The 27,538-nt window shown below is 30.6% G+C and overlaps 3 protein-coding genes, 1 non-coding gene and 1 pseudogene across 4 annotated transcripts; 3 read left to right on the top strand and 2 right to left on the bottom strand.

The window, feature by feature from the left end:
* Window positions 1-211: 211 nt before the first annotated feature.
* On the top strand, window positions 212-5,015 carry LOC102582426 (protein ESKIMO 1-like). The gene is made up of 5 exons (XM_006355589.2): window positions 212-707; window positions 1,597-1,768; window positions 3,449-3,648; window positions 4,047-4,205; window positions 4,527-5,015. The coding sequence occupies exons 1-5, from the start codon at window positions 268-270 to the stop codon at window positions 4,873-4,875; spliced, it is 1,320 nt and encodes a 439-aa protein (XP_006355651.2). The 5' UTR covers window positions 212-267; the 3' UTR covers window positions 4,876-5,015.
* Window positions 5,016-8,234: 3,219 nt separating this feature from the next.
* On the top strand, window positions 8,235-12,287 carry LOC102585072 (endoglucanase 14-like). Its single transcript, XM_006355684.1, has 6 exons — window positions 8,235-8,429; window positions 9,276-9,689; window positions 10,375-10,461; window positions 10,887-11,042; window positions 11,451-11,738; window positions 11,967-12,287. The coding sequence occupies exons 1-6, from the start codon at window positions 8,235-8,237 to the stop codon at window positions 12,285-12,287; spliced, it is 1,461 nt and encodes a 486-aa protein (XP_006355746.1).
* Window positions 12,288-13,295: 1,008 nt separating this feature from the next.
* LOC102582101 (em-like protein) lies at window positions 13,296-14,448 on the bottom strand (annotated as a pseudogene).
* A 9,374-nt stretch (window positions 14,449-23,822) lies between these two features.
* LOC102581778 (putative protein phosphatase 2C 53) lies at window positions 23,823-26,309 on the top strand. Its single transcript, XM_006355587.2, has 3 exons — window positions 23,823-24,400; window positions 25,036-25,554; window positions 25,708-26,309. The coding sequence occupies exons 1-3, from the start codon at window positions 23,894-23,896 to the stop codon at window positions 25,870-25,872; spliced, it is 1,191 nt and encodes a 396-aa protein (XP_006355649.1). The 5' UTR covers window positions 23,823-23,893; the 3' UTR covers window positions 25,873-26,309.
* Window positions 26,310-27,226: 917 nt separating this feature from the next.
* On the bottom strand, window positions 27,227-27,310 carry TRNAL-CAA (transfer RNA leucine (anticodon CAA)). The gene has a single exon. It is a non-coding gene; the product is annotated as a tRNA-Leu (tRNA).
* Between the last annotated feature and the right edge of the window lie 228 nt (window positions 27,311-27,538).

Raw genomic sequence — 27,538 nt, 5'->3', positions numbered from 1 at the left:
TCTAAATCTTACATTGCAGAGTCCATTTGGAGATGACGCTCCCAACAAAATTTCTCCATTCTCAAAGCTCAAATTCGAGACCTCTAATTAAGGATGAAACAATCCCACCAGTAGTACACCACGACTCCTAGTATCTATATGTTAGTATTTCTTTCACTCTTTTCTTACTTATATAATAAGTAAGTATACTACTTTCACCTCATGCATTCATTCCAACTCAAAATTAGCAAAATAGCCACTATTTTTTCTCCTCCAAAATTATTCAACATGAAACAAAATTGCAGAAATGGCCACAAATTATGCATAATACTTTTCTCAATCTTCTTCTTTGTGTTCTTCATGTACAATGAAGATATCAAGTCCATTGCTCATTTCCAATTGATCTCAAACCCCAAAATTCTTGAAGATTCTTCAAATAAATCAAATGGGGTTCAAGAAATTTCCAAGATTCTTGGAAAACAGAGCCAAAATACCTCTGTTTTGACAAATTCAAGAAGTGAAAATGAAGAAGAAGAGGAAATTGAATTGCCACCAGAAAGTTGTGATCTTTTTAATGGGCAATGGGTTTTTGATAATGTTACTCATCCAATTTATAAAGAAAAAGAATGTAAGTTTCTAACAGAACAAGTTACTTGTTTGAAGAATGGAAGAAAGGATTCTTTGTTTCAGAATTGGAGATGGCAGCCAAAAGATTGTTCTTTACCCAAGTAATTACTCGCTCCCTTTGAATGTGTTTGTCTAACTTTCCCCCTTTTTAGTACGTTTAAAAAAAAATGTTTTTCTTTCTTTTCGACAACTCTTTTGTTAAAAGGTATTTTAGTACATTTTGCATAAGCTTAATTTAAGACGAGAAGATTCAAAAGTTTTTTTAAAAAACTTAAAAATGACAGCCATGAGATTGTTCTTTACCCAAGTAATTAATAGCTTTGTTTCTCATACTTTACCTTTTAGCACGTTTAAAAAAATCAATTTTTTTCCTTTTTGATAACTCTTTTGTTAAAGGGTATTTTGATACATCTTGCATAATTTTAATTTAAGACTGAAACATTCAAAAGTCTTTTTTTATTGGAAATGGCAGCCAAGAGATTGTTCTTCATCCGAGTAATTATTTGTTTCGTTTCAATTTATTTATCTTACTCTACCTTTTAGCATGTTTAAAAAAGAACGTCTCTTTCATTTTTTTGACTACTCTTTTATAAAAGGCTATTTTAGTACATTTTGCTTATTTTTAGTTTAGGACTAAAATATTCAAAAGTCTTTTTTAGTGGAAATGGCAGCCAAGAGATTGCTTTTTACCCAAGTAATTACTAGCTTCATTTTAATTTGTTTGTCTTACTTTTCTTTTTTAGTACGTTTGAAAAAGAACATTTCTTCCCTTTTTTGTAACTCTTTAATTTCAATTCTCCACGTAATATTAACAATAATATTAAAGGATATTTTGTCTGCATATCTTTGGATAACTCTAGAAGAGTCAAAGTGTCAAGTTAAATTCGAACAATCAAATTGAAATGCATGGAGTATAAAGAATCATTTTCTTGAATTTTCAATATGTTATTTTTTCTGAAGAAAATATTTGTGTGATTAAATTTTTTTCAGGTTTAGAGCAAGATTGCTACTTGAAAAGCTGAGGAATAAGAGATTAATGTTTGTGGGGGATTCATTAAATAGGAACCAATGGGAATCTATGATTTGTTTGCTTCAATCTGGGGTTCCTTTCAGCTGGAAAAAATATAAAAAGATTGGACATTTATCAGTTTTCATGATTGAGGTATTTTTATAATTCTTTCTTTCTAATTAGTTTGAGTACATTTTTGTTTTTCCTTTAATTATTCGGTATTTAAAATTTATTCAATGGGGGCTAATGGGATTTGTGGAATGGAGAAAATAAAATACGATAGAAAAGTAAGATCCTCAAATCAATCATGAGTACCATAATTAGGAAGGAAAAAGAATTTTTCGAAAGAACCTCGCTTAGTGGCCACTATCTTTCTTATGATTATGGGATGTATTTATTCGAGTGATGCTCGAAGCTAACTAAAGGGAGTTATTGGGATGGATGTAACATGCAAGTTATGAATTCATCAGTTCAGTAATTTTAATTCAAATATTTTGTATAAATAAGTAATTTTAATGATAGAATTTTAAACTCGTGATCATAAAGTTTAAATTTTGAATTTATATGTTAAAATAAGGAGATGAAGGATAGATACTCAACAAAATGATTATGTTTTGGTACAAGAGGAAATTATATTTTCTTTTTTTGGGATGTTGAGACTCTAATGATACTTCATGAAGGGATAGTAGTTTTGACTTTTGATTATATGTCTAATTAATGATTTAGCATCACTTAATTAGATAATCTATAAAGTAAGAACATTGATTAATTGGTATGGTTACAACTGAATTAGTATTTATATAGTTAGCTTTTCTACTATCCTTGTCACCTATGACACTTAAATTTCCAAAAGTTGCTAGCTTAGCACAATTTTGATATTTTAATTAACTTAGTAGATGCCACACCATCCTTGTCTGCTTGTAAAATAGTTTGCAACTTTCTTTTATTATATATTTACAGCCAAAAAAGTTTGTTATTCCCTTCGTTTCAATAATGTATGTAGTTTAATTAGACACGAAATTTAATAAATATAAAAGACTGTACTATTTCTAAACTATATATCCTTACAAAGATCGAGTATACCTTTGTGGATTTTTTTTATCAAATAAGTGGGATATACCATGGGTAAAATAGTGATAATCTCTTATGATTATGAGATGTATATATTCGAGTGATGCTTGAGGCTAACTAGAGGGAGTTGGGATGGATGTAACATGTAAGTTATGGATGTTCATCAGAATTCAGTAATTTTGATTCAAATTCTTTGTATGTGCTAAAAACTCCACAAGAAGTACAAATAAATAAGTAATCTCAGTGATAAAACTTCAAACTCGAAAGTTGGAATCATAAAGTTCAAATTTGAATCGGTCTACTCAAATAAATACATGAAAAAATAGATACTCAACAAAATAAATATGTTTTGGTACAAGAGGGAATTATATTTCATTTTTTGGGATGTTAATTAGACTCTAATGATACTTCATAAATTATTCCTAATGAGCATGGGATAGTAGTTTTGACTTTTTGATTATATATCTAACTAATGATGTAGCATCACTTCATTAGATAATCTATAAACATGGATTAATTGGCTGTTTAAGCCCATTTTCACCTATTACTTGTACGTTGCTTATGTCTATTTGCAACTTTCTTTTATTAGTTGAACTACTATCACCGGCCAAAGAAAATTGTTCATATATGTTTTACTTCAGTATAAGGTCTTTCGGAAAACAATTTTTCTATTTTTATGAGGTAGGGCAATGTCTACGTACGCACCATCCTTTTCGAATTTACTTATGGAATAACACTGAATATGCGGGGTAAATATTGCAGGAATATAATGCCACGGTGGAATTTTATTGGGCTCCATATCTTGTGGAGTCAAATTCAGATGATCCAGCAGTACATAGCATTTTGACCAGACTCATCATGCCAGAATCAATTGAAAAACATGGAAATAATTGGAAAAATGTGGATTATCTTATCTTCAACACTTACGTTTGGTGGATGAATGGTGGCACCATGAAAGTTTTGTAAGTATAATTCTTCAAAAAAAAAAAACTATTTATTTGTAATAAAATAATTGGAATCTTAACATTTTTACCTAGATGGTGAAAATTTCACCATAGTACCCATAACAGGTATTAATTCGGTGTAAAAGTTATTATTACACATTAACTATTTCGTGGTTATACATTGTATACATCTAAAATTTGCAAATACGAGGGTTGCTTTTCAATAAGGTGAAAGTTCAGGTAGTCAACCAACTGAGCTACTAAGATTACTCGAGAGTTACTTTTTGTTGTAACTTTTGTTAGACATAAAAGTTTCTAACAATTTTTTGTTTTTAAAAAAATAGTCAACTTCATTTTCTTATCTGTAATCTTAATTTAACATTTATGTTTCTAATTATTTATTTATTTTCTTATAGACGAGGCTCATTTGATGAAGGATCGATAGAATATGATGAGATTGATAGGACTATAGCTTATACAAGAGTTTTGACAACATGGTCTCAATGGGTGCAAAACAATGTAGATCCCAAAAGGACACGTGTCTTCTTCATGAGCATGTCGCCTATGCATATCAAGTAATTTCTAAATCTTCCTTGTGTTGTGCTCCTTCTTGCTTTAACTTTTTGTTTTTCGGACATTCTATCCAGTCAAATACTATCGCATAAATTGGAACGTGACTTTATATTGTACCTATAGGTTTCTTATCTTTCATTCTAGGTTACAAACCAATGCTAGAATCACCTACAATTATGTTTTAGATGACATGATGATTGTACAAAATATTTTATTATATCGTCGATGCATAAAACTTGGAGTACTTTCTTGGTTGATGAATTGCAATTCTTGTAAAGTGAACTAATAATGGTTGTATATTATATGGAAATGCATGAAAACAGGAGTATGGATTGGAATAATCCAAATGGGATAAAATGTGCAAAGGAGACAGCACCAGTATTGAACATGTCAATGCCACTAAATGTTGGAACAGATAAGAGGCTATTTGCTATAGCATCAAATGTGACAAAATCAATGAAATTCCCTGTATATTTCATGAATATCACACGTATATCAGAGTATAGAAAAGATGCACACACTTCATTATACACAATTCGACAAGGCAAAATGCTAACTCCCGAGCAGCAAGCTGATCCAGCTATGTATGCTGATTGTATTCATTGGTGTCTCCCGGGATTGCCCGACACGTGGAACGAGCTTTTGTATACTCGTATAATGTCAAGTTCTTGATGTTTTGTAAATCGAAGAACGTCAATGAGGATTGAACCTGTTTATATTGTATGAGAAAGTCTAACGATATACCATTGTGTATACATTTTTTTTGTTGGTTCTTCTTAGTACTAGTTGATTTAGAGTTGGACAATGTGATTTTGTGCACATTTGGGCATGTAAATTTGAGAAAATTATACTCAAAAGAAAATTAATGATGGATGGGTGGATGCAAATTGTAAGTATGAAGCTGAGCCAAAGCTTGTGTCTTCATTTTATGTGAAATGTCATTATTATATATTATATTGTATATAGGGGTGTCAAAAATGAATTCAAACATAGATAACCCGCCTAACCCGTCCAAAATTTTAAGGATTGGGCTCAAGATAATTTGAATTGGGTTCAATCTCAACTCATTCAAGCCTAACCCATTTTAAGAGAATTCTCAATTGAGCTCAATTCAATCTCCAATTTCAACCCGTTTTAAAACTCTTTTCTAAGATATGTTCATATTAAAGCCTAACGGTATGAATTATTACTTATTTAACATTTTTTAGGATTTATCTATTCATTTGTTACTTTAAAAAAAAAAATCTTGAGCTGAAATTCGAATTGTGATTATAAAAGTTAAATATTATGTTAAAATTATTGAGATTAATCGGGTCAAATTGGGTGGGTCAAGACCCAACCCATTTTTTAGCCCATTTGAGTCCAAAGTAAACTTGGGGGTGTCAAGACCCAACCCGATTTCTATTTCAACCCATTTTAATATCTCCAATTTCAACCCAACCTGCCCATTTGACACCCCTAATTGTATACATCCAAATTTGCTCCAGAAAGTCCCAATTGGGTAAAGTACTCTCTAACAAATGTCGACTCTGTATCTAGATGGACTCAAACTCGAGACTTCTGATTAAGAGTGAAAGAGTACTTACCACTCCACCACAAACCATTATTGATAGCTACAAATTTATTTGATGTGTTACATATAACTATAATAGTACAAATTTATTTGATATGTTATATAACTATAATTAAGAGATAAAATATTTTTGGTTGATAATTAAACAAATTGTGAAAGAAACCATCAAAAAATTAAAAATTTGTAAGAGTTTTACGAATTGAGCTATGATATTTTAACCAGTGCTCGTCCCAACTAAAACCCATATAACCTATATTCTACACAAATCTCATAGTGTTAAGAGCCAATTACATCCTATCTTTTTCTATTTTTTAAATTATAAAAATCCCTTAAAATTTAGGATTTCGGATACATCGTGTCCCGCATCCAGATACATCATTCTACGTCCTGATATATCACGTACTGATTTGAATACATCACTCAACGTCCGATACATTGTGTTCTGATATATTACTTTTATTGATACAAGACATAGTTGTCTCGATACATTGCTCTATGACCCGATATTTTACCTTCGTTGATACAAGGCACACCTATCGTGATACATCGTTCCAATACATTGTGTCCCGATACATTACCTTTGTTGATACAAGGCACGCCTATCGTGATACATCATTTCAATACATCGCGTAAGAGTGATGTATCCGAGAATAGGAGTGAGTAGAGATTTCTATAATTTTTTCAAATGATAATATTTTTTAGAAAATATGATAAAATAAATTGTATATTTAGGTAATTTTTCCTATAACTTTTGGATAAAATTAAACAATGACTCATTTATGGAATCGGTCTGTTTTAATGTGTCGAAATTCAACTCAAACGGCTTCATCACTCCTAGTAATAAGGTATCTATGAAGAAATGTTCAAAAAAAAAATTGAACTCCCTTGTTTGTGTGGAACGATTTAAGTCTATAATTGTTAATATATGTCTACAAGTCTATAACTGTTAATTATAAATTAATATTTCAATTCAAACTTTGAATTTTAAGATAGTTGAATTTTTTTCAAGGGATAAGTTGGTTATAACTCAAAATGAGAAGTGTGTGATATTTTCTTTATAGATATTCTGTAATTAATGTCGAATTTAGATTTGAAATGAAAGTGAATATTGTAAAATATTTTTAAAAACTAAAAAAAGAAAATAAATATTTAAAATAGAAGATCGATCATAAAGGAGAAGGAAAATAAATTTTAACGAATCGACACAAGCTATGATCCAAATTTCAATTTACCTTCTCGCATTTTATCCTTAATGAGTGTTGTATTTCTGAGTGACAAATGTGATCATTTTTAATATCATCTAGTTATTTGACATACTTATTTAACATTTTTTAGGGTTGTTGAATATTTTGTATCTTCGCTTGATTTTTGTTTTTCTCTGCTCGATGTTTGCTACCTATTTTGGTCCTAATTTATTCAAAGTTTCATCTCAAAAATTCACTTTAAAGATAAAATGCTCCTACGAAAGACAATTTTATTTTTAATAACATATCATGGCTCAAACATCTCAAATGGTGAAAACAGATTATCCATATGCATAGTACTATCTTTTTTTCAAGTTCACATGGGTTGCAACAATGTACTAATCTTTTCTAGAAAAATTCAAACTAGTCAAAATCTAAAATTTCTTTTTTTATAATTCTATTTTCGGAAAACAAAAACTTTTTGAAAATCATATATAATAAACTCTAAAAATATTTTCTTTAAAAAAAAGGTATTCCATGTACACTGTGCTATTTTTATTGATTTTTTTTTTTAAAAAAAACTATATGTTTTAAGTGAAATTTTCGCGTCTATTTCTTGTCTTCTCTCTTACCCCTAAAGTTAGATTACAAGATAAACGATTTATTTGTTCCTAAATAGCTTATATATATATATATGATATTAATAAACTATGAACAAAATATATACGTTAAATATTAGAATATAACACTCAAAATGGAAACAAACCATATTCCCTTCGACTTGTGATGTTCCTCGACTCCAGAGTTAAATTAAATAAAAATTTATTCTGATATAAATAGCGAGAGTGGATAAGTTTATTTATTTTAATCGCTAATATATTTGAATTATTTTTTTCAATAGTTAAGATTGTTTATACGTGGTAGATAAAGATTTTCTTTCCATTTTCCCAATTCATTAGTAGGATCCTCCAAAATTCTCTTATATTTTTATTTTTTTTAAGAATGAATTTTGTGGCCTCTTCAGGCCATTTTATTTAATAAATAAAGTATAAGAAATTCTTTTTATTTTTACGATCTACATAAAGTACTTTCTGGAGTTTAAAAAAAATACAAAAATAATATGTCTCATAAATAGAGTTTTTGTCTTAAATATAACTCTCAATATATATATATATATATATATATGCTTATCATGCAATATCCTCAAACTATATTAGAGAGAACTCACAAACTAAAAAAAAATTCTCTTGAATAATATAATTTTATTATTAGCCATGTCTTCAACAAATAATTTTATGCTTGGTTTTTGCCTTGTGATTTTATTTGTAAATGCAGCTTCAATTGATTATGGAGCAGCACTTACAAAATCTTTATTGTATTTTGAAGCACAAAGATCTGGAAAATTGCCTTCTAATCAACGTGTACAATGGCGTGGAGATTCAGCCCTTAACGATGGCAAAGACGACGGGGTACGTAAACGTTAGAGACAGATTCAGAATTTTAATTTTATCATTTCAGTTCGAAATTCTAGAATCTTGTATAAGCCCATTTGATCATTTCTCAAGGAATCGGGTATTTGTGGTTAGTAATTTTTCTTCAACTTATATATACTATTCGATTAGCCAAAATTAGTGAATTTAGATGAATCTATAGTTTATAGTTCTAAGCAAAATCGTGGAAGTATTTCCTTCCTATGAGAGGGGAATCTAAAATCTAGAGTTATAGATACACAATCGACACACATAAATCACACAGACATTTTTTTTTTTTGCACAAGTACACACTAGGCCCTCTTTCTTGTATCAAAATTTAGCGTAACCAGAGAACAATAAAAAAGATTTTGATAATATATGAGAACGATTCATCACCATCTTCGCGTATTAAAACAAGAATGTCGTAGTATAACGACTTCAACTGATTTGACTTTTTTTGCATAAGTATATAAAATCAATATAACGGTTCAACTGAATTAATTATTTTTTAATTTGACTCAATCCATAAGTCCATTGTCCAAAAATAATAATTATGCTTGTAGGCGTTTCTTTTAGGGAGCGAACAATTAGCACAAACAACAATAATTATTATGTCACATTTCCAAACAAATCAATGTCAAAAGCGAATTCAAAATTTTAATTTTACGAGTTTCACATTTATTTATTACTCCTAATGTTAGTATACTTTTATTGACTTTTCACATATGCCTAGGTTTGGTTTCAAAAACTCTAGATTCATTTGTCACTATACAAATTATATAAATCTTCATCGATCATGTAATTTTATGATTTAACCTCTCTTTTTTACAATTTTTCAATTAGATTGATTTGACGGGAGGGTATTATGATGCCGGAGACAACGTAAAATTCGGGTTTCCGATGGCATTTACGATAACAATGCTAGCATGGAGCGCAACTGAATTCGAATCTCAATTAAATTCAAAAAATGAACTGAAAAATGCTCTAAATGCAATCAAATGGGGCACTGATTATTTCATCAAAGCACATAAAGAGTCTCATGTTTTATATGGCGAAATCGGAGAGGGAATTTCCGATCATAAGTGTTGGGAGAGGCCGGAAGATATGACAACGCCGAGGAGTGTTTACAAAATTGATGAACAACACCCGGGTGCTGACATGGCTGGAGAAACGGCCGCAGCGCTGGCTGCTGCGGCCGTTGCTTTTAAGGAATCTGATTCGGGTTACTCGAATCAGCTTCTTACTCATGCCAAAGAGGTGACAACTAAGCTCTTACTAATAATACTTATATATAAATTATATGCATTGATTATTTGATATAGTAATAATTTTAAAATTTATGCGTTCTCTATAAAAAGATCTTTTATATTTGTTTTTTTATATTAAAAAAGGACATATATTTTTTACTTGCAAATTTCAATGAATCAAGCTAAATTGATTGATTTTTAAAAATATAAATATTTATTATTAAATAATTATATAAATAAATTAATAATTAAATTTTCAATACGTAATTAATTACATTAATTTAGACCCATAATAAATACTTTTTACAGAAAAGTGTTAAGGGTCAAGTAAAAATGAAACGGACGGAGTAATGATTATGGGAATTGATTAGGTAATAAGTCATACTTACAAAACAACTTTTTTTGGAAGAGAAAAATAACCTTGTTCACATAATTGATTAAATTAAAATAATTAATATGATATGATATATATGTATAATTCATGTATAATCTATTTATACATTTAGAAAACAAATAGTAATTTATTCAATTATTTGTGTGAAGATTCCTTTTCTTTTTCTAAAAAAAGTATTATATGCTAATATTGGTCTTCGATTTAATTCAGATTTACGTATTACAAAGCTATTTCTAAAGTCGAACTTCCAATAAACCTATTTGTGAGTCAAATGTTGATTAATTATTGCATTGTTTTGCAGCTATTTGATTTTGCTAAAAAGTTTCCAGGCGTGTACACAAGTAGCATTCCTGTGGCCGGTAAATTCTATGGTAGCTCCGGCTATGAGGTAATCTCAATTTATATGACGATATTTAAAATAAATATTTATGCTATTATAAATGAAGAGTACTATTGTCTCGTTGGTGATGTCAAACAATTAAACTATAAACTTAATTGTAACTACTTTTTCTGTTTCGATTAATGTGACATATCTAATTAATCTTTGAAGTTTAAATTGGATTAAATCAAACTTATTGTTTGACTTTCCAAATAGTGATATCTACCGAGTACCGTCAGATCTTACTATAACAACATTTCAATATTACAGTCAAGTTTTTACTAAAATTGATTTTCACACATTATGGTATATTATATGTTCTTGATAATAACGTTTCGCTATAACTGTAAACGATATTTAGACAAACATCGTCATTACAGAGAAATTTGATTGTATATATATGTTTTTTCCCTTCTTATTTGGGCTTCAAACAGGATGAACTATTGTGGGCTGCTGTTTGGTTGTATAAAGCCACCCAAGACAAAACATACCTGGATTACATTAATGAAAAGTCCAGTAGTTGTGGAGGGACCAGATTAAATTTTTCATGGGATGACAAATATATTGGTGCTCAAGTACTCATTGCCAAGGTAATATTTTTATGTTAATATTAGAAAGTGACGAAATCAGAAATTCTAACAAAAATTTCTAGAATATCACATTTCAAAAAATCACCATTCCTTTTTAATCCATCCTAAAAGTAGTCATTTTTCTATAATTAAAAATAAACTTTAATTTTATAATTTCTCTTTTTCCTTAACGAAATGACTTACATTCACACGTCTAAGGTTTCTTAAACTTTATGTCAAATTAAATGATGCTACATAAATTGAGATACAGAAAATAGCAGTTTTAGTTCAAATCCTGAATCCGCATCTTATTTGTATAGACAAAGGAATGTCAATTGAACCATCTTCATCAATTAAGTCCATTTCATACGCTTAGCGTATCGAAGTTAAACTCGCGTGATTCGCTCACACATTATTAATTTCTTGCAGGATCTGCTGGAGAATAAATTTGCAGGAAATGAAAGTACTTTATTGAATGAATACAAGAAAAATGCAGAGGAATTTATATGCAATTGTATACAAAAGGGACATAACAATATACAGAAGACTAATGGAGGACTTTTATGGTGGGATTATTGGAATAATCTTCAATTTGTCACAACTGCAACATTTGTTATAACAACTTATGCAGATACATTATCTGCCACTAAAAATTCTCTACAATGCTCTAGTGGAAATGTGGAGCCTTCGCAACTAATAAACTTAGTTAAATCTCAGGTAATCTGTCTTATTTTCAAAATTACAAATCTGACAGTTAAGTAGATGTTTACTTGTAGATATTCTTTTAGTGACATGACAATACGAAAAATCTAGTTATATCACTGAACATGTTGTAGATGTCAGACCCTGTTTATAAAATTACACTGAACATGTTGTTATATCGATGCCTATAAGTAGAAAAATCTAGTTAGATTATCTTTACTAAAACTTTCCAATTATTTTCAGGTGGATTATATACTTGGTGAAAACCCCCAAAAAATGAGTTACATGGTTGGATTTGGTACAAATTACCCACAAGAAGTTCATCACAGAGGAGCATCAATTGTGTCAATTAAAAAAGACAAAAAACCAGTGGGTTGCCAAGAAGGTTTTGATCAATGGTTCAAAAGAAATGCACCAAATCCAAATGTTTTAGTTGGGGCAATTGTTGGAGGACCTGATAATAGTGATCAATATAATGATTCAAGAGATAATTATAAGCAAGGTGAGGCTGCTACTGCTAATTCAGCACCATTAGTTGGAGTTTTAGCAAGATTAGCTAGTTAGCTAAAGAGATTAAATCTTATTTAGATGGACTAATTAAGATTAGGGAAGAAAGGTTAGTTAATTGTTGAACATGCTCTATATAATTTCCCTTTTGGGTATTAGTATTAGTATTTTCCTTCTATTTTTATTCTTCGATTTACTATATTACTTGTTCATTTTTGCTTCGTTTATATCGTACGATTTTTTATTGTTGTGGGTTCCTCTGGAAAGTAGAAATAAGACGGCGTATACACTATCCCACCATACTGAAATTATTCTCGTCATACCATATATATGAAACTACACTATTAAACAAGTATAGACGCATCCTACATAGAAAATAATTTCATGTGACTTGCCATACATGTATGATGCATACATCTCATGCGAGAACAAATAAACACACGTCTTACATACCAAATTTCATGCGACTTGCTATATAGAATATAAATTTATCATCTAACACATGTCTACTAATTATTAACTTTATAATAATTTAAATATCTTACTTATACACATCATAAACTAAAAAATTGACAATTGAGACCAAATTTTAAAACACCATATATTATGCCATTTTAAAATTTGGCTACAAGCTATTAACCCGCTTAATTATACCAACATGAATTGTGATATAATGATGAACTGCTTCACTCTTAATCAAAGATTTCGAATTTGAGTCTGAATATGAAAAAACTCTTGTTGAGAACATCACCCCCAAAATTTAATACAATCTAACAATGAAACAAATTAATTCCATTAATTCCATAAGTAATGATTATGTCCTCTCCATCCTCAATTAGACTATATCTCCATCCCCACCCTTATAACCCTCATACTCTTGGGCCTTAGCTTCGACTTTCTTGTAGTATATTTTCTGCTTACCTATCAAACACATGAATATTACAAAAATAAAAAATAAATATCCATATACCAATACACCCATAATGTACACTCATCTTTTAAAAAAAAAAGGTTTAAAAAGATTAACACTAAATTATTTTAGTATCAACTTCAACTTGTTCATGATCAAGTTTTGGTTCTATACTTGGACTCATCAATCGGATCACCCTCCTCCTGGACACGGTGTCCACCCGAGGTGCCGCTTGAACTGAGCCCGCCTTTGCGACCCATCTCTTGGAACCCTTCTTCTCCGATTTGCTCCTTCCTCGTTTGCCCCCCTCGCATCCTCCCTTTACAAAAAAATTCTAGAGAAAAACGTCACAAATACGACTCAATTTATGTGAAACTATTTGTCTGATACAAAATTTACAAAATAAAAATAATATTTTGTGTATATATAATTATAACGCACGATTTGTATTGTTTTGAACGTATCATAAAAATCCAAGTATAATTTCATAAATTATCACTTCGTTTATATTTTATTACAATAAAATTATTACACTATTAACCTCACTCAACTTCGTCCAACTTTTACAGAGTTCCTAAATTATTTTTCGTAGAAAAAATATTCAAACTATAGCTAAATATCACAACAAATCACTATACAAATGTTTTCAACCGCAAAGGTTTCCGATTCTGCTTAAATTCAGATAAAATCTCTTTATAAAATCCTATTAATTAATTTCTATAATATTTAGATAAATTTTAATAACTTTTTTTAATGATAAAATACGGCTACGCGACTTCTATGGTATACTTGGATGAAGTTGGACGATGTTAAGTAAAAACCCTTAAAACGATACCATTATTAGTTTGATATATATATATTAAGAAAATTATATGTGTTAATTTTTAAGACTCCAAGCAACATAACATATATAATTAAACTCTAAAAAATTATTATTATATTCGTGTTAAATTCTCTAAAAATATACTACTAGTAGCGAATTTAACAAAATATGTTATTTTTTAAAATTTTGACACACATATATATATAATGTTATTTTTGAAAATTCTGACATATACATATATAATGATACTTTTAGAAAATTTGACACGTACATATATATATGTATTATCTTATAGATATATTTTTGAAATCGTATCGATATATTTTTGAAGAATCCGAACTTAACATCAAATTTTATGAACTAATTACCCTCAGCAAGGTGTTCTTGGGCTTCAAGACTTTTGCCACCTGTTCCTCTCCACAGTCACTCCTTCCTTCCCTTGCCTTGCGGTCCAGCTCAGCTCTTTTCTCTTGCTCTGTTGACATTTTTTTAATAATAATTTCAGTAAAATTAACTTGTTTGAGATTTTATTTATTTATTTAGTTATATTTTTAATAATCTTTTGGGTTAAGTAGTTGTCAATTTATAGAGGGGGGAGGGGGCTTTAGAGAGTATTATGTATATCCATGTTGACACGTGGAGAGTGACGTGGCTATTTGGAGATTACAGCAATAAGACAGCTCAGCAGTGGGTATGACACGTGGCAGCAAGGTGACTATGTGCTTACAAGTGACAGCTGAATTATTCAATTACGAAAAATGTCTTTATTTATGTGGATTTTACTAAAGGCGGATTCATTCAAAATTTACAATTTCATTTGATGAGTTTTGATTATATTATTTGTATAATTATTAAATGTATTTTTTTAACACGTATATAAGCCAAAGACAAGGTAATTCAATTTGATTGAACTCGCTAATTAAATTATATATTTTTAGTAATCATATACTTATAATTTTAGTAATTATAGCCCCCAAGGCCTAGCTCAAGTGGCAAAATGTGGAGGATTTGTGGCTTAGGTCGCAAGTTCAAGCCCCACACCATGCAAAGCGAAGCCCGGTATTTAAGTGGAGAAGGGTAGAGGGGAGGGTCCATTATCCACCGAGTTTAGAAGGCTGTGATTGATCCAAAGGGTAGGTCAGGTCACAGACAGATTTCTTGGTTATCAAAAAAAATAAAATTAGTAACTATATATGAAATTAACTCATGGTTATATTCTTGAAGACAGAAAGAAACATTATTTTTTATTAAAAAAAAAAAACAACTAAAGATTGATAATATTAATAATAATAATATTGACAAACCAAATGAAATAATAGTGTTTTTAAGAAATGTTCGGTTATTAAAAATTGATAATAACATCTAAAAGATTAATTGATGAGTAATTGTGAAGTATTAACGCCAGCGGGAAATTATTTTCCTACTTTTGATGAAAATACTATCATTAAAATATATATATGGAAAAAAAAGAAGAACTTTAAGCGTGGCAAGAATTAATTAGCAGAAAACGAAATATCGTGTGAAAAAGAACTAGCTACAATAATTTATGTTCCCTCGTATAGAACACGTATACTCTAATAATACTTGCTTGATACTTTTCAACAATTAATTAATGTTGAAGCCACTAATTAATCACTTTATCACATGGTATGTTTACTAAAATTCATTTATATTTATATCGATATAGAAAATGATTACACGATGTATAAACTACCACGTTCTTCCCAATCAAAATTAATTAAATATACTTCAATTTATATAAAATTTGGTCAACCATGCATATGGATGTACTATCATTTAGTTTCCTTTTTGGTATCCGTAATTATATTAGAGTTCGATTAAATTTATATTGGCATGTTGTAACTTGTAAAGTCTGGTTTTTTTAGGTAATTTTGTTCTCCCCTCTTTATCTGGTACTCGTTTGGATGTGCCTTAATTAATTGAGATTCATGTGCGCAATGTATAAAAGTGGAAAGCGCTAATTTCGAGCAGAATATTTTTCATTCTGAAAGCTTGAATTTGAAATCTTAATAATGAAAGATATCACGAGATCTATTCTATCACAAGTTCTTGTATTATGAAAACTTATTAGCATACCAACTAGCGAGACGTGTTCAAACTAATTATTCAAACATAAAAAATAAGGAGTAGAGAAATAAATAAAGAAATAGCACACCAAGATCAAAATATATAATAATAATAATTAAAAAAATAAAAATAAAAATATAAGCAACTTTATTCACTTGTACGAAATCTTCAATTTGTGAAGTGTTCAAAGTAATTATTGAAATAATAAAAAAAAATAACCAAACACTTTGGCACTTTGGCACTTTGGCACAAAACAATAGTTATAATATAAAATTATAAAGATTAATTAGACTAAAACAACACTAACCAAACACTTAAACAACACTAACCAAACACTTTGGCACAAAATAATAGTTGTAAATTAAATATATTAAATTAAACCATAGTGAATCAGTCAAAGTTTATGGTGAACAATGAATTATTCATCAAAATGTTGCACCATTTTGAACACCCAAAATAATAATTAAAAAAAACAAGAAAAAGTAAATAAAACCAAAAGAAAAGAAAAGATAAAAAGACAAATTAAAACAGAGGCAGTTGAGACTATTTCCTCAATTTTGGACAAATTGGAATTGTTGTTAAAATTTGAATGAAGATTTGTATTTTTGAATATATATCATATACATTTATTTTATACTGAAGAATAATTCATAATTAGACAAAGTATTATTGCATGTAGAAGCCCCACATATTTGAAACTTTATTTATTTATTATTTAAAAGTTGTTGTAATACTATGACTTAGCTCTCAGTCCAACCATGTTCAACCTTCTCAATGACTGAATCACCTAAATTAGTGCTTGTCAATCATGCTATCTTTAATTTTAATTTATTTTTTCTTAAAACAGTATTTTTTTCTCAGATTAATTATTTTATTGTAACTCCTCAATTTGACCACCATTAAACTTATATTCAAATATAATTGTGGTAAAATAGTAATTATTTTTTTATTTTTAATCAAATATCTCGAATTTAAGTCTTATTAAGTATATACGTAGATTTGACTTGTTGGATAGCCCCCTAAAATATGGAACTTCCTGATCAAATTTAAATTTTATTAAAACATGCTACAATACGAACACTGACATCAGTGAAAAAAAACTTTTTATAACTAATTTACTTCATTTTTCTTTCTTCTAACTAATTTAATAGAAAGGTAAGTTTTGTATCAAACTGTGAGATTCCAATAAATATGTCACTAAAGAAAAAATAGAAATAGTAAAATGATTTTATTTTATGAAAATATAGGACTTTTTGGAAAACTGATAAAGAAATGTACCATATAAAACAAGATGACGGATAGATAAAATCTTTTTATCTATATAATTAAATATTTTGTGTTCAAAGAGTTCTTGATATATGAAACATTTTTCCTTTTATTGAAGCCTATGCATGACAAGTATTTTAGGGGTCGTTTGGTAGAGTGTATAAAAATAATATTAAATAGAGTGTATTAGTAATGTTTGCATTAGCAATGCATGTATTAGTTATATTTACATTAATTATACATAGATTATTTTTATGCATTGTTTGGTTTGATGCATTAAAAATAGAATGCATTATATTAAAAAATTATTTACAAAGATACCCTTCACTATTATGGTGGAAAAGATATAAAAAAGGTATTGCGGGGCAATTGAGTCTTTAAAATTGAGTTAATGCATGCATTAAAACCATTGCATTGCTAATACCTAGAAATCCATGGTATTAGCAATGCACACATTTATACACAATAGAGTGTATATAACTAATGCTACATAGGTTGGAAAAGAGTACCAAACAAGGTACTAGTAATACACAAGACTAATGCATGCATTATTTTTTAAGGGAATAGGGTAAAAAATGCCCTTAAACTATGTGAAAGGAACAAAAATGTTCTTCGTTTATAGTTTGGCTCAAAAATGCCTTTACTGTCAATACTTTGGTTCAAAAATGTCCTTGCAGTCAATACTTTGGTCCAGAAATGCCCCTATAGTTACAAAATGGGTCGAAAATGCCCTTTTTTCGAATAAATATATTATTTTTTTCTCTTTAAACACATCTGCTTCCTAATTAAAATATTATTAAAGAACACTATTCTTGTTTTGTTTCTTCTTGTAAAATCACTTTAAGAAATAAAAATGTAGGAAATTTTTTTTCTTCTTAATCTCATTTTATCAATTAAAATAGAATAACTTCATGTACCCTTTCGACATATAATATATGTCATATATATAAGATCATAGTAAATTCATCAATAATTTATATTTATATTTATATAACGATAAAAAATAATGATAATAATAAAATAAGAATTATTTTTTTCTGAGTTGAAGTAAGATAAACATTTGCTAATTTAAAAAACATTATTAGAAAAAGAACGTGTTAAAAAGAAAATAATAATATATTTATTTGGAAAATGAGTATTTTTGACTCATTAAATAACAATAAGCGCATTTTTGGACCAAAGTATTGACGACAAGGGCTTTTTTTGGACCAAACTACAAACGGATGATATTTTTGTTCCTCCGCATAGTATAAGGACATTTTTGAGCCAAACTATAAACGGAGGACATTTTGTTCCTTTCACTAAGTTTAAGGACATTTTTAACCCTTTCCCCTTTTTTAATACACTCTACCAAACTACCAAATGGACTAGAAGTTGTAGCTCTTTTAAGTTATTATTGGGATCGAAACTAATAATTTGTACATATTCGATGAATTTATAAAAACAAATATAGAATTTGGATTATAGCTACTATTCGATCAAACCAGTAAGTCTTATTCTTAACTCCACCCCTATTTGGATTGATTGTGATAATAAATATCAAATGATTTAGGGTTTTTATTTTAGTATGGAACATGGGAACAAATGAACAATAAAATATCGTTTTACATTAATATTTACTTCAGATCAATAAATATATAATATGTGTTTAGCGATAGAGACTAATTTGATGACGAATCAGGCAGGTAGAATCGGCCAAAAAAAGACGAAATAGCAAGGAAGAAACAAAGACCGAGTATAACAAGTTATAACACCTAATCACCAGTTCAGTACTTAACTAACTATAACACTATAGTACTAAGTGTGAATTTTGTGTTGAATTATTTTATTTTATAATATGAAAGCAGCCAGCCAGCCAATCACACCACAGCCAAAAAGAAAAAAATGAAACGTGTTTGACCATTTAATTCTAATTTTTTGGTCTTACAAACCGCATTTTGACGGCCAAATGGGTGTTCCCCCACTCTCACCTCATATTGCGTATAACCCAAATCTCTACTCGGATATTGTTCGGCAAGGAGAAAAATATTTTTGATGAAAAATATTTTTTCAAGAAAATAAATATAAATTTATTGTATAGTATAAAAGTATTTATATATAATTTAGATAAATATTATGATATGTAAGGGTAGAGTAGGGGTATAGGCAGTAGCGGATCCAGAATTGTTATTAAAAGGTGTCAATGATTTTAGTAATTTTTTTAATTACGAGGCTAGTAGGACTAGAACAAACACATGACCTCAAAGAATTTTTACAATACCTTAAGAGATGTCAATACTTATATATATATTTATTAAATCGAAATTTAACCTTTAATACAATGTAATTTTCTGACTAAGAGGTGTCGATTGACACCCCTTCGATAAGGGTGGGTCCGCCCCTGGGTATGGGGTTGCGAAGGTGGGATGAAGATAAGTACGATAAGGGTGGGGAGGATATAATCAACTTGATTAGTTGTTGTAACGACCCGAACCGTCGTTATTTAGGAAAGGCAAAACGTCAAGGAAAAACTGGGTCATCATCCCGCCATAGCGGGCCAGTTGCCACTAGAGCGGCGGTGCCAGAGCGGTAGAGCTCGCGCCAGAGCGGGATGGACGGGACAAAACTTAAATAACGCGTAGTCTTATTTTCTCATTTTTCCTGAAACACCAAAAAGAGGTGAGAATCAGCCCAGAAACCCTCAAAAGGCTGGTCTAGGCTTGGGAAGGAAAGAGAAAGAGATTTCTAGCGTAAGGATGTCTTAGCGTGCGGATTTCTGATCAAATCCACTGTCACGAGGTCCGAAAACCAGAATTAGAACCATAATTTTGTGCAGCTGCTTGGCCCCCAGGTAGGCTAAGTTTATTTGATGGAGTAGACTTAAATTTGTGTTCACTACGTAGTATGATTGATAATTGATGGTAGAATTCATGCGTAGGCTTTCGTGCACCTAAAAATGGAATGGCTGTACCTGTATGCTTAGTGGTTACGTGAGATGTGTACCATAGGGGAAGTTCCGTCATATGGACTAGGTGTAGGTGATGGTTTGATTTCTTGTTTGCGTGATGTATATTGGTAATTGCTTAATTGTAATGCATGTATGTACGTGAATGAAGTCTTATTGATCAAGCCTAATGAAATGAGTACGAATGAACAAATGTATGTCATGATTCAACACTTGATTGTATGATTATGAGAATGTACATATGAGTGTGATTGTGTTGAATGGATCGAGTGTCACGTTCTGACGTACTAACTTGAATCGGGTGCCACGTTCCGACGCATATAATTGGATCGGGTGTCATGTCCGACACACTAATTGAGATTGGGTACTACGTTTTGGTACACTAACTGTTTGGTATGGGTTCCATGAGAGGACTATTGATTGTTATATTTACTGGTTATTGAGAATGCGGAGTTGTACAATGCTTCTGAAACTGTTGGTTGTACCATAATTATGTATAACTGCATTAAGGTGGTGTGTTCATTTGTTATATATCTCGTTATTGAATGAACAATGAATGGTCCGACTCAAACCAGAATAAGATATGGTAAGTGGAGACTGAGGGTCCATGTGTTACTAAGTGTCGCTTAGAAAGGTGGTTTGTGTTCTCGCTGTTGAGAATTGGGGGGGTGATATGTTGTAAGTGTTATGTAGTTAGGTACTACTCTAGTTGGGAAATTGTATGGGAACAGTTAATAGGCCTTGATAGAACGTACTATGGAGTCAAAGGTTGAGTGGTGAGGTGTAATAAGTAAGGGTATGTCGTGATTGGTTGATCAGGTTGGTGGTGGTTACATCCGGAACTTCCTCCAAGAAGTAGAATGGTTAAGTTATGATCAAGGACGGATTGAGTAAGGGGTTAGAACTAAGAGTACTAGTATATGCTAAATGTGTTCGGGAATGATGAGGAAATGAAGGTGGAGGAGTGAACAATCTTATTGCATGTTTCCTACTAGTTGATTTTCTTATATTATGCGGTGGGTATCGGGTTGACCGATGATGCCTACCAGTACGTGTGGTTTGTAATGATACTACTCTTGTTATGTCTTTTTGGCATAGTCTGATTGCATGATGTTTCATAGGTGAAGATGAAGACAATTTCCAACAGCTCCTACTTTTCCTTCCATTTGATGGGAGTTGCATCATTTGTTATTATGTTAAATGTCTTGTAAATCTTAGAAGATCTTGTACTTGTTTAGACTAGATCCCTAGGGTGTTAATTACTTTACAAGTCTTAACTCAAATTGTTGACAAAATTCCTTATTTTATAAAAGTTCTCATGAACGTTATTTTATTCCCATTTTTATTAATCTTCCGCATGTCTTAAACTGTTTGGGAATCGAGGGTTCTCCTATTTAGGCGTTAGAGTAGGTGCCTGCACGGCCTAGTGGATTGAATCGTGACAGTTGTGTTGTTTTTCTTACTTCTGCTAAGAAAATTATTTTTCTCATTTTAATGAAAATTAATTTTTAATTATTTTTACCAATCAAACAAGAATTTTTCTCCGCAACAAACACACCCTTAATTTTATCCATTTTTTCTCCATTGGCCTTCTGAATTTGGATTTTTTAATCTTTCATAGAACTCAGAGGGTTTCACATAAATGAAATTTTTCACATAGATTAAGACAGAATTAAGGAGTACTTTTTATTGTATTTATTAATGAACTTTTTGTGATGTTAGTACAATATTGTTCTGTTTCAATCTATTTATCTGATTTTAACATGATACGAAATTTAAGAAAATAAAGAAAATGTTTGAATCATGCGGTATTAAATTAAAAAATATGTAAAATATTCTTTAATTTTGTGGTCTTAAGCATATCATGTGGAAAGTTACAATTTGAAAATGTGTAAAAAATATTATTTTTTTTAGATAGACTAAAATATAAAGTAAGATAAATAAATTAATCGGTGGGAGGGTTATTTATCACACAAATTGTCTTAATTTTGTTGTCGACTATGAATAACTTTTGCTTGAGTGTGAACAAGTAATTAATTAACGGTACCCAAATTAGCATTCTACTTATTTGATTACCTTTTCTTCCCTTCAATTATAGTTGAAATTTTCTCCCTAGACTTAGAATTTTTAGATCAAGTACTTGAGAATTGTCAACAATCAAAAGACCTTTACGTGATGCATGTTTTGGAGTTTCCAGAAACTACAAATTTGCATACTTATTAATTTTTGCAAAAATATAATAATATATATTTTAAAAACTTATTTTGCCATTAAATTATTGGCATATGGAAAAATGGAAGGAATCGTAGATTGACAGAGCTCTTGATATTTATTTATTTATTTTCGATTGAAGTGAAGCGATTTCGTTTAATCCTGAATCAATAATTGTCTGACGATGAAATTCATTTTGGACTTTATAAGAAAATGAATAATGAGAATCAAACTCACACATATTGTATATTATTATGTGGACTCGTGTCGATATCACTAGACTATAAGTTTTGATGGTTATATTCACAAAAAGTATTTGGTTGGATTTTCATTTTATTGTGCTTCCCACGTTCTATTTGGTATCGTTATTGAAGTCTGATTAAGTTTTGATTCACGCATTGCAAGAATCATTATTGTTAAGTCTCACACTGATTGAACGAGGAAAAGTTAAACTTCTTATATGGACTTCAACAATCCTTCTCTATTCAACTACATTATAAGTTTGATGATGATTATATTCACAAAAAGTAATTGTTTTAATTTTAATTTTAATTTTTAGTTTGTCCCTTGATGTTTAGTATTCTCATTGGGATACCATTAAATCATAATTCACACATTAATTACATGGTCCATTATGGGAGTTAGGGTTGTTAAAAATTGAATCAAAATCGATAATTTAAATTGAATTTTTTTTTTATTGATTTATCGACAATGAATTATTGGTTTAGCGGTTTCGATAACGATTTTATTTATTTTTTAATTATCGGATTATCAGTTTCTAACGGTCTTAATGGGTTAATAGAAAACTCTATAGTAAATTAATAAATTATATTTATACTATTTTATATAAAGTTCTTGACTTAGAGTTTAGTTTCATACTTTTATTTATAGTTGTTCAAACATTCGGTTATTCTACAATGTATCAGTATTTGCTTTAGAGCAAGATGCTATCTGTCAACTTATGTTCATGGTTTATTTTATTTTATTTGTCACCTTGTTTATAAGTGATTTTCAATGATTTTTCTTGTACCAAATTTTAACAATTAAATTGATAACCGAACGAATAATCATCAATAATCGATAACCGATAAGTCAATATCTTAATAATTCTATAACAATTTAACATGTCTGCAAATGAATAATCGATAAATCAAACTGATAAACTTCAAAATCAAATCAAATCGATACATAATCTGGAAAACTTTAATTAAAGATGGAGTAATGTCAACCAGATTCAATTCACATTAAGATATTTACTTGGTTATCCATCACACATGCATGGCGCGTTGGTGACTAATTCTCTCTTCGAAGTAGGAACCAAAAACGCCAATATAAATACCCCCATTTCCTCCAAATTTACGTACAACCAAAAATTTAAACCTGCAAATTAAATCAGAGCAAAAATAGAACAAAGAACAAAAATGCCTTGTGCCATAGCAATAACAAATTCTCAAATATTCTCACCATCACAACAAACACCCAAACTAATTAATTCACCATTTTTCTGTAAACCATCATCTATACAATCGCCGGTAAATCTGTCGTCCTTCTATGCATCATCATCACTATCTCCGGTGCCGGCGCCGGCAGTTTTATGTCAATCACCTCTATCGCCGTTGACTAATTGCTACAACAGAAATCTAAGGGAAGAGGAGGAACCGACGGAGTGCTCCACGTTGTCATCGTCGACGACGGCAGAGGCGGTGGCGATTTCAAAGAGGAAGAGGCCGGCGAGGATTTCGATTCCGATCGTATCGTTAGGTTTGGGAACCGTTGGTGAAACTCCGAGGGAAGAGAGTAGGGTGGATGAAGTGGAAGTTGAAGGAGAAGGTTACTCTGTGTTTTGTAAAAGAGGGAAAAAAAGAGGTGATATGGAAGATCGGTATTCTGCGGTAGTTAATGATGATGCTAAAAACGGCTCTAAACAGGTACTACTTATTTGCTAGAAATGTTTGTCTAATCTCTTAATTTTTGGATTATTGATGGATAATTTATCTATATCTGTTGATAATATTTGATGAGTATCTCACTCCTGAATTGAGGATTCCAAAATTAGGTTGGAGTTTTTGCCTAAAGATGGATACTAATTGATATGAAAGATTGATTTAACCATCTAATCATGCAACTGGTAGAATTGATGTGTAGTTGTTGTTGATGATGGTTTATTAGCTCGTCTGGAGGATCAATAGTGTTCTCACTTATCCTCCAACATGACTCGAACCTTCACTCTTCTAGTTTATTAGTAACTCTCACACCAATTAAACACAATTTTATGAATATAACGCTTAAAGGAAAATCTAAGTCATATGAATGGGTTAATGTAATTTGTGGGATTGAAACTGTTAAGCTACTCGAATTGAACGAATTAACTTCATTAAACAAAGGCACAAATCAATGTGATTCTTCCTTAATAGCGTATAATAAGCATATATAATGAGTTCAATGAACTGGTGTGATGACTTGAGGGAAGTGATTGGTGTTGTTGAATTCGATAGATGCATTGTTTATTCGACTGGAAGATGGCATTTATTCGTATGCTGAATGTTATTTTCCCTTATTTCAGGCCTTTTTTGGTGTATTTGATGGACATGGTGGAGCAAAAGCTGCAGAGTTTGCGGCAAAGAATTTGGGCAGGAATATTATAAATGAAGTGGCGTTGAGGAGTGAAGAGGGACTAGAAGAGGCAGTCAGAGAGGGTTACCTCACTACAGACGCGGAGTTTCTTAAGCTAAATACAAATGGAGGGAGCTGTTGTGTGACTGCACTGGTACAGAATGGAGAACTTATTGTATCAAATGCTGGTGACTGTCGTGCTGTTATGAGCAGAGGAGGAGTGGCAGAGGCACTCACAGTTGATCATTGTCCTTCGAGGCAAGATGAAATGGAAAGAATTCAACGCCTAGGTGGCTATGTAGATTGTTGCCGCGGTGTGTGGAGAATTCAAGGATCTCTTGCTGTGTCACGAGGAATAGGAGATTCCCAGCTTAAGAGATGGGTGATAGCTGAACCAGAGACAAAAATATTGACGATTGAACCAGAATGTGAATTCCTGATCTTGGCATCTGACGGTCTTTGGGAAAAGGTAACCAGCTAAAACTTTTTTTTCTCATTTTCAGTCAACTGCTTATAAAAAGTGTCATTTGAAACTGTGAAAAGTTCCAAGTCTCAAAGTTTATATATAGTGTAAAGAGATTGGGAAATTAGGAGGCTTAATTTTCTTTGTATAATTTTTCAGGTAAGTAATCAAGAAGCAGTGGAGCTACTTCGACCTTTCTGCATAGGTGTTGATAGCCAACAACCTTTATCTGCTTGCAAAAAGCTTGTTGATTTGGCAGTAACGAGAGGATCCTCTGATGACATAAGCGCAATGGTCATTCAACTAGGTCAATTCGTTCAATAAACCAATTCTCGGAAGAATCTGCTTGGATGACGACTTGCTGGTGTTCAGATGTTTGTCACTTGCAGTACCATGGAAGTTCACAGGTTAAATCATTAGAGATTTTCAGTCTTAACCAAGCTTAACAGGATAGTTATTAGTGTCAAAAAACAACAACATACCCAGTGTAACCCCACAATTGGGGTCCGAGGAGGGTAAAAGTGTACGCAGACCTTGGATCACTTCAGTTTTGAAGGTGACTCGACATTTTCTTGGAGCATTTAAAGTCAAATTTTATATTTGTATAGGCTTTTAACATGTTAGACATTCTGCTCTGTGGAAACAAATTAGGTTCTAGAACATCATGATCTTCATGTAATATTATTCCCCTTTCCAATTAATGGAGCTGATGATATATCAACCTTAATCATCTAATTCAGATATGCAGTTTTAGATTTTAATGACTTGTGAATTTTATTTGCTTGTGTTTTTGAGTGAAGACACGGTATTAGGTCTTCTCAAGCTTTACTTTCTGATGCATATTCTTCTTTCTAGTTTTGGTTGTTCAAAAGTTGATCAGCTGTAATGCATAAATAGTTTTGCTAGAGAAGGGCAGTCCGATGCACAAAACATCTTGTATTTACATGAAGTTTAAATAGTAGTGAATACTTCTATGGTTCGAATTCGTAACCTAGCTATAGGACCTTCCTCCAGGAGTGAAGTTCAAGAGTATTTTGAATGTTTTCCTCCAGTGATAATATGTGCAATGAAAATACTGTTGTAAAATGCTAACACCAATTTTCTTCATTTTATTAACGATTAAAAATTCGTTTGTCTTAAGAAATTAGTAGGCGCTTTGGTCATAGATTTCAACTATTTTATATTTTATTTGAAATTTATGGAGTTTGGTTATACTTTTTTGCACATAATATTTAGAAAAATACTCATGCTTGAATTTACTTGAATACAACTTTAAAAGTGAAAAGTGAATTGGAAAACATGTTATTGTTGGATTTGAAATTTTCATTTTTAAATGATTTTCAAATAAAGTGAAATAACATTACAAAAATGCATAAATTTTATGGCCAAAAAGGGTCCTTAATTTCTCCAAGACTCATTTATGATCATGTTAGGGATTGTTTGGTACATGAGACAAAACTAATAATTCGAGCTAAAATTTAAAATTAACTTTATCCTATATTTGATTTGAAATAATAGTTAATTTTGAGATTATTTTATCTTACAATTGGTGCTAAAATTATGAGACTATTACTATCTCACATTGAAGATGGAATAAATAATTTTTTCAAATATTACTGCAAATAGGAATAGAAGACAAAATGAAACTAAACATGTAAGGAGAAAAAAAAAATTATTTTGTCAGAAGTGGGATTTGAACCCACGCCCTCTTACGAAGACCAGAACTTGAGTCTGGCGCCTTAGACCACTCGGCCATCCTGACTAATTGTGCTAAAATATTACTCTATATGATACTTAAATCAATCTTGATAACTGACCTTTGTGAGGTTTTAATATTGCATGAAATCATGAAAATAGAAAAAGAATTAAAAATCTGACTTAGTTTGATAAGAGATTATAACTCCCTCCTCATAATATTTGTCATGAAAGAAAATTAAGAAGGTGCCTATTTTATTCTCTATTCCAATTGAAGGCATATAATAATTAATTA

This window comes from Solanum tuberosum, unplaced genomic scaffold (genome assembly GCF_000226075.1).
Source record: "Solanum tuberosum cultivar DM 1-3 516 R44 unplaced genomic scaffold, SolTub_3.0 scf00202, whole genome shotgun sequence".
In the NCBI taxonomy this organism is placed as follows: domain Eukaryota; kingdom Viridiplantae; phylum Streptophyta; class Magnoliopsida; order Solanales; family Solanaceae; genus Solanum; species Solanum tuberosum.
This window is presented reverse-complemented; position numbering and strand designations above follow the sequence as displayed.

Excerpts from the sequence above, each read along its gene's own strand:
- LOC102582426 (XM_006355589.2), top strand. The coding sequence starts at position 268 with ATGAAACAAAATTGCAGAAATGGCCACAAATTATGCATAATACTTTTC. Across the intron at positions 3,649-4,046 it reads GGTGGCACCATGAAAGTTTT|ACGAGGCTCATTTGATGAAG; the intron begins GTAAGTATAATT and ends ATTTTCTTATAG. Across the intron at positions 4,206-4,526 it reads ATGTCGCCTATGCATATCAA|GAGTATGGATTGGAATAATC; the intron begins GTAATTTCTAAA and ends GCATGAAAACAG.
- LOC102581778 (XM_006355587.2), top strand. The coding sequence starts at position 23,894 with ATGCCTTGTGCCATAGCAATAACAAATTCTCAAATATTCTCACCATCA. Across the intron at positions 24,401-25,035 it reads CTAAAAACGGCTCTAAACAG|GCCTTTTTTGGTGTATTTGA; the intron begins GTACTACTTATT and ends CCCTTATTTCAG. Across the intron at positions 25,555-25,707 it reads CTGACGGTCTTTGGGAAAAG|GTAAGTAATCAAGAAGCAGT; the intron begins GTAACCAGCTAA and ends ATAATTTTTCAG.
- LOC102585072 (XM_006355684.1), top strand. The coding sequence starts at position 8,235 with ATGTCTTCAACAAATAATTTTATGCTTGGTTTTTGCCTTGTGATTTTA. Across the intron at positions 8,430-9,275 it reads ACGATGGCAAAGACGACGGG|ATTGATTTGACGGGAGGGTA; the intron begins GTACGTAAACGT and ends TTTTTCAATTAG. Across the intron at positions 9,690-10,374 it reads TTCTTACTCATGCCAAAGAG|CTATTTGATTTTGCTAAAAA; the intron begins GTGACAACTAAG and ends ATTGTTTTGCAG.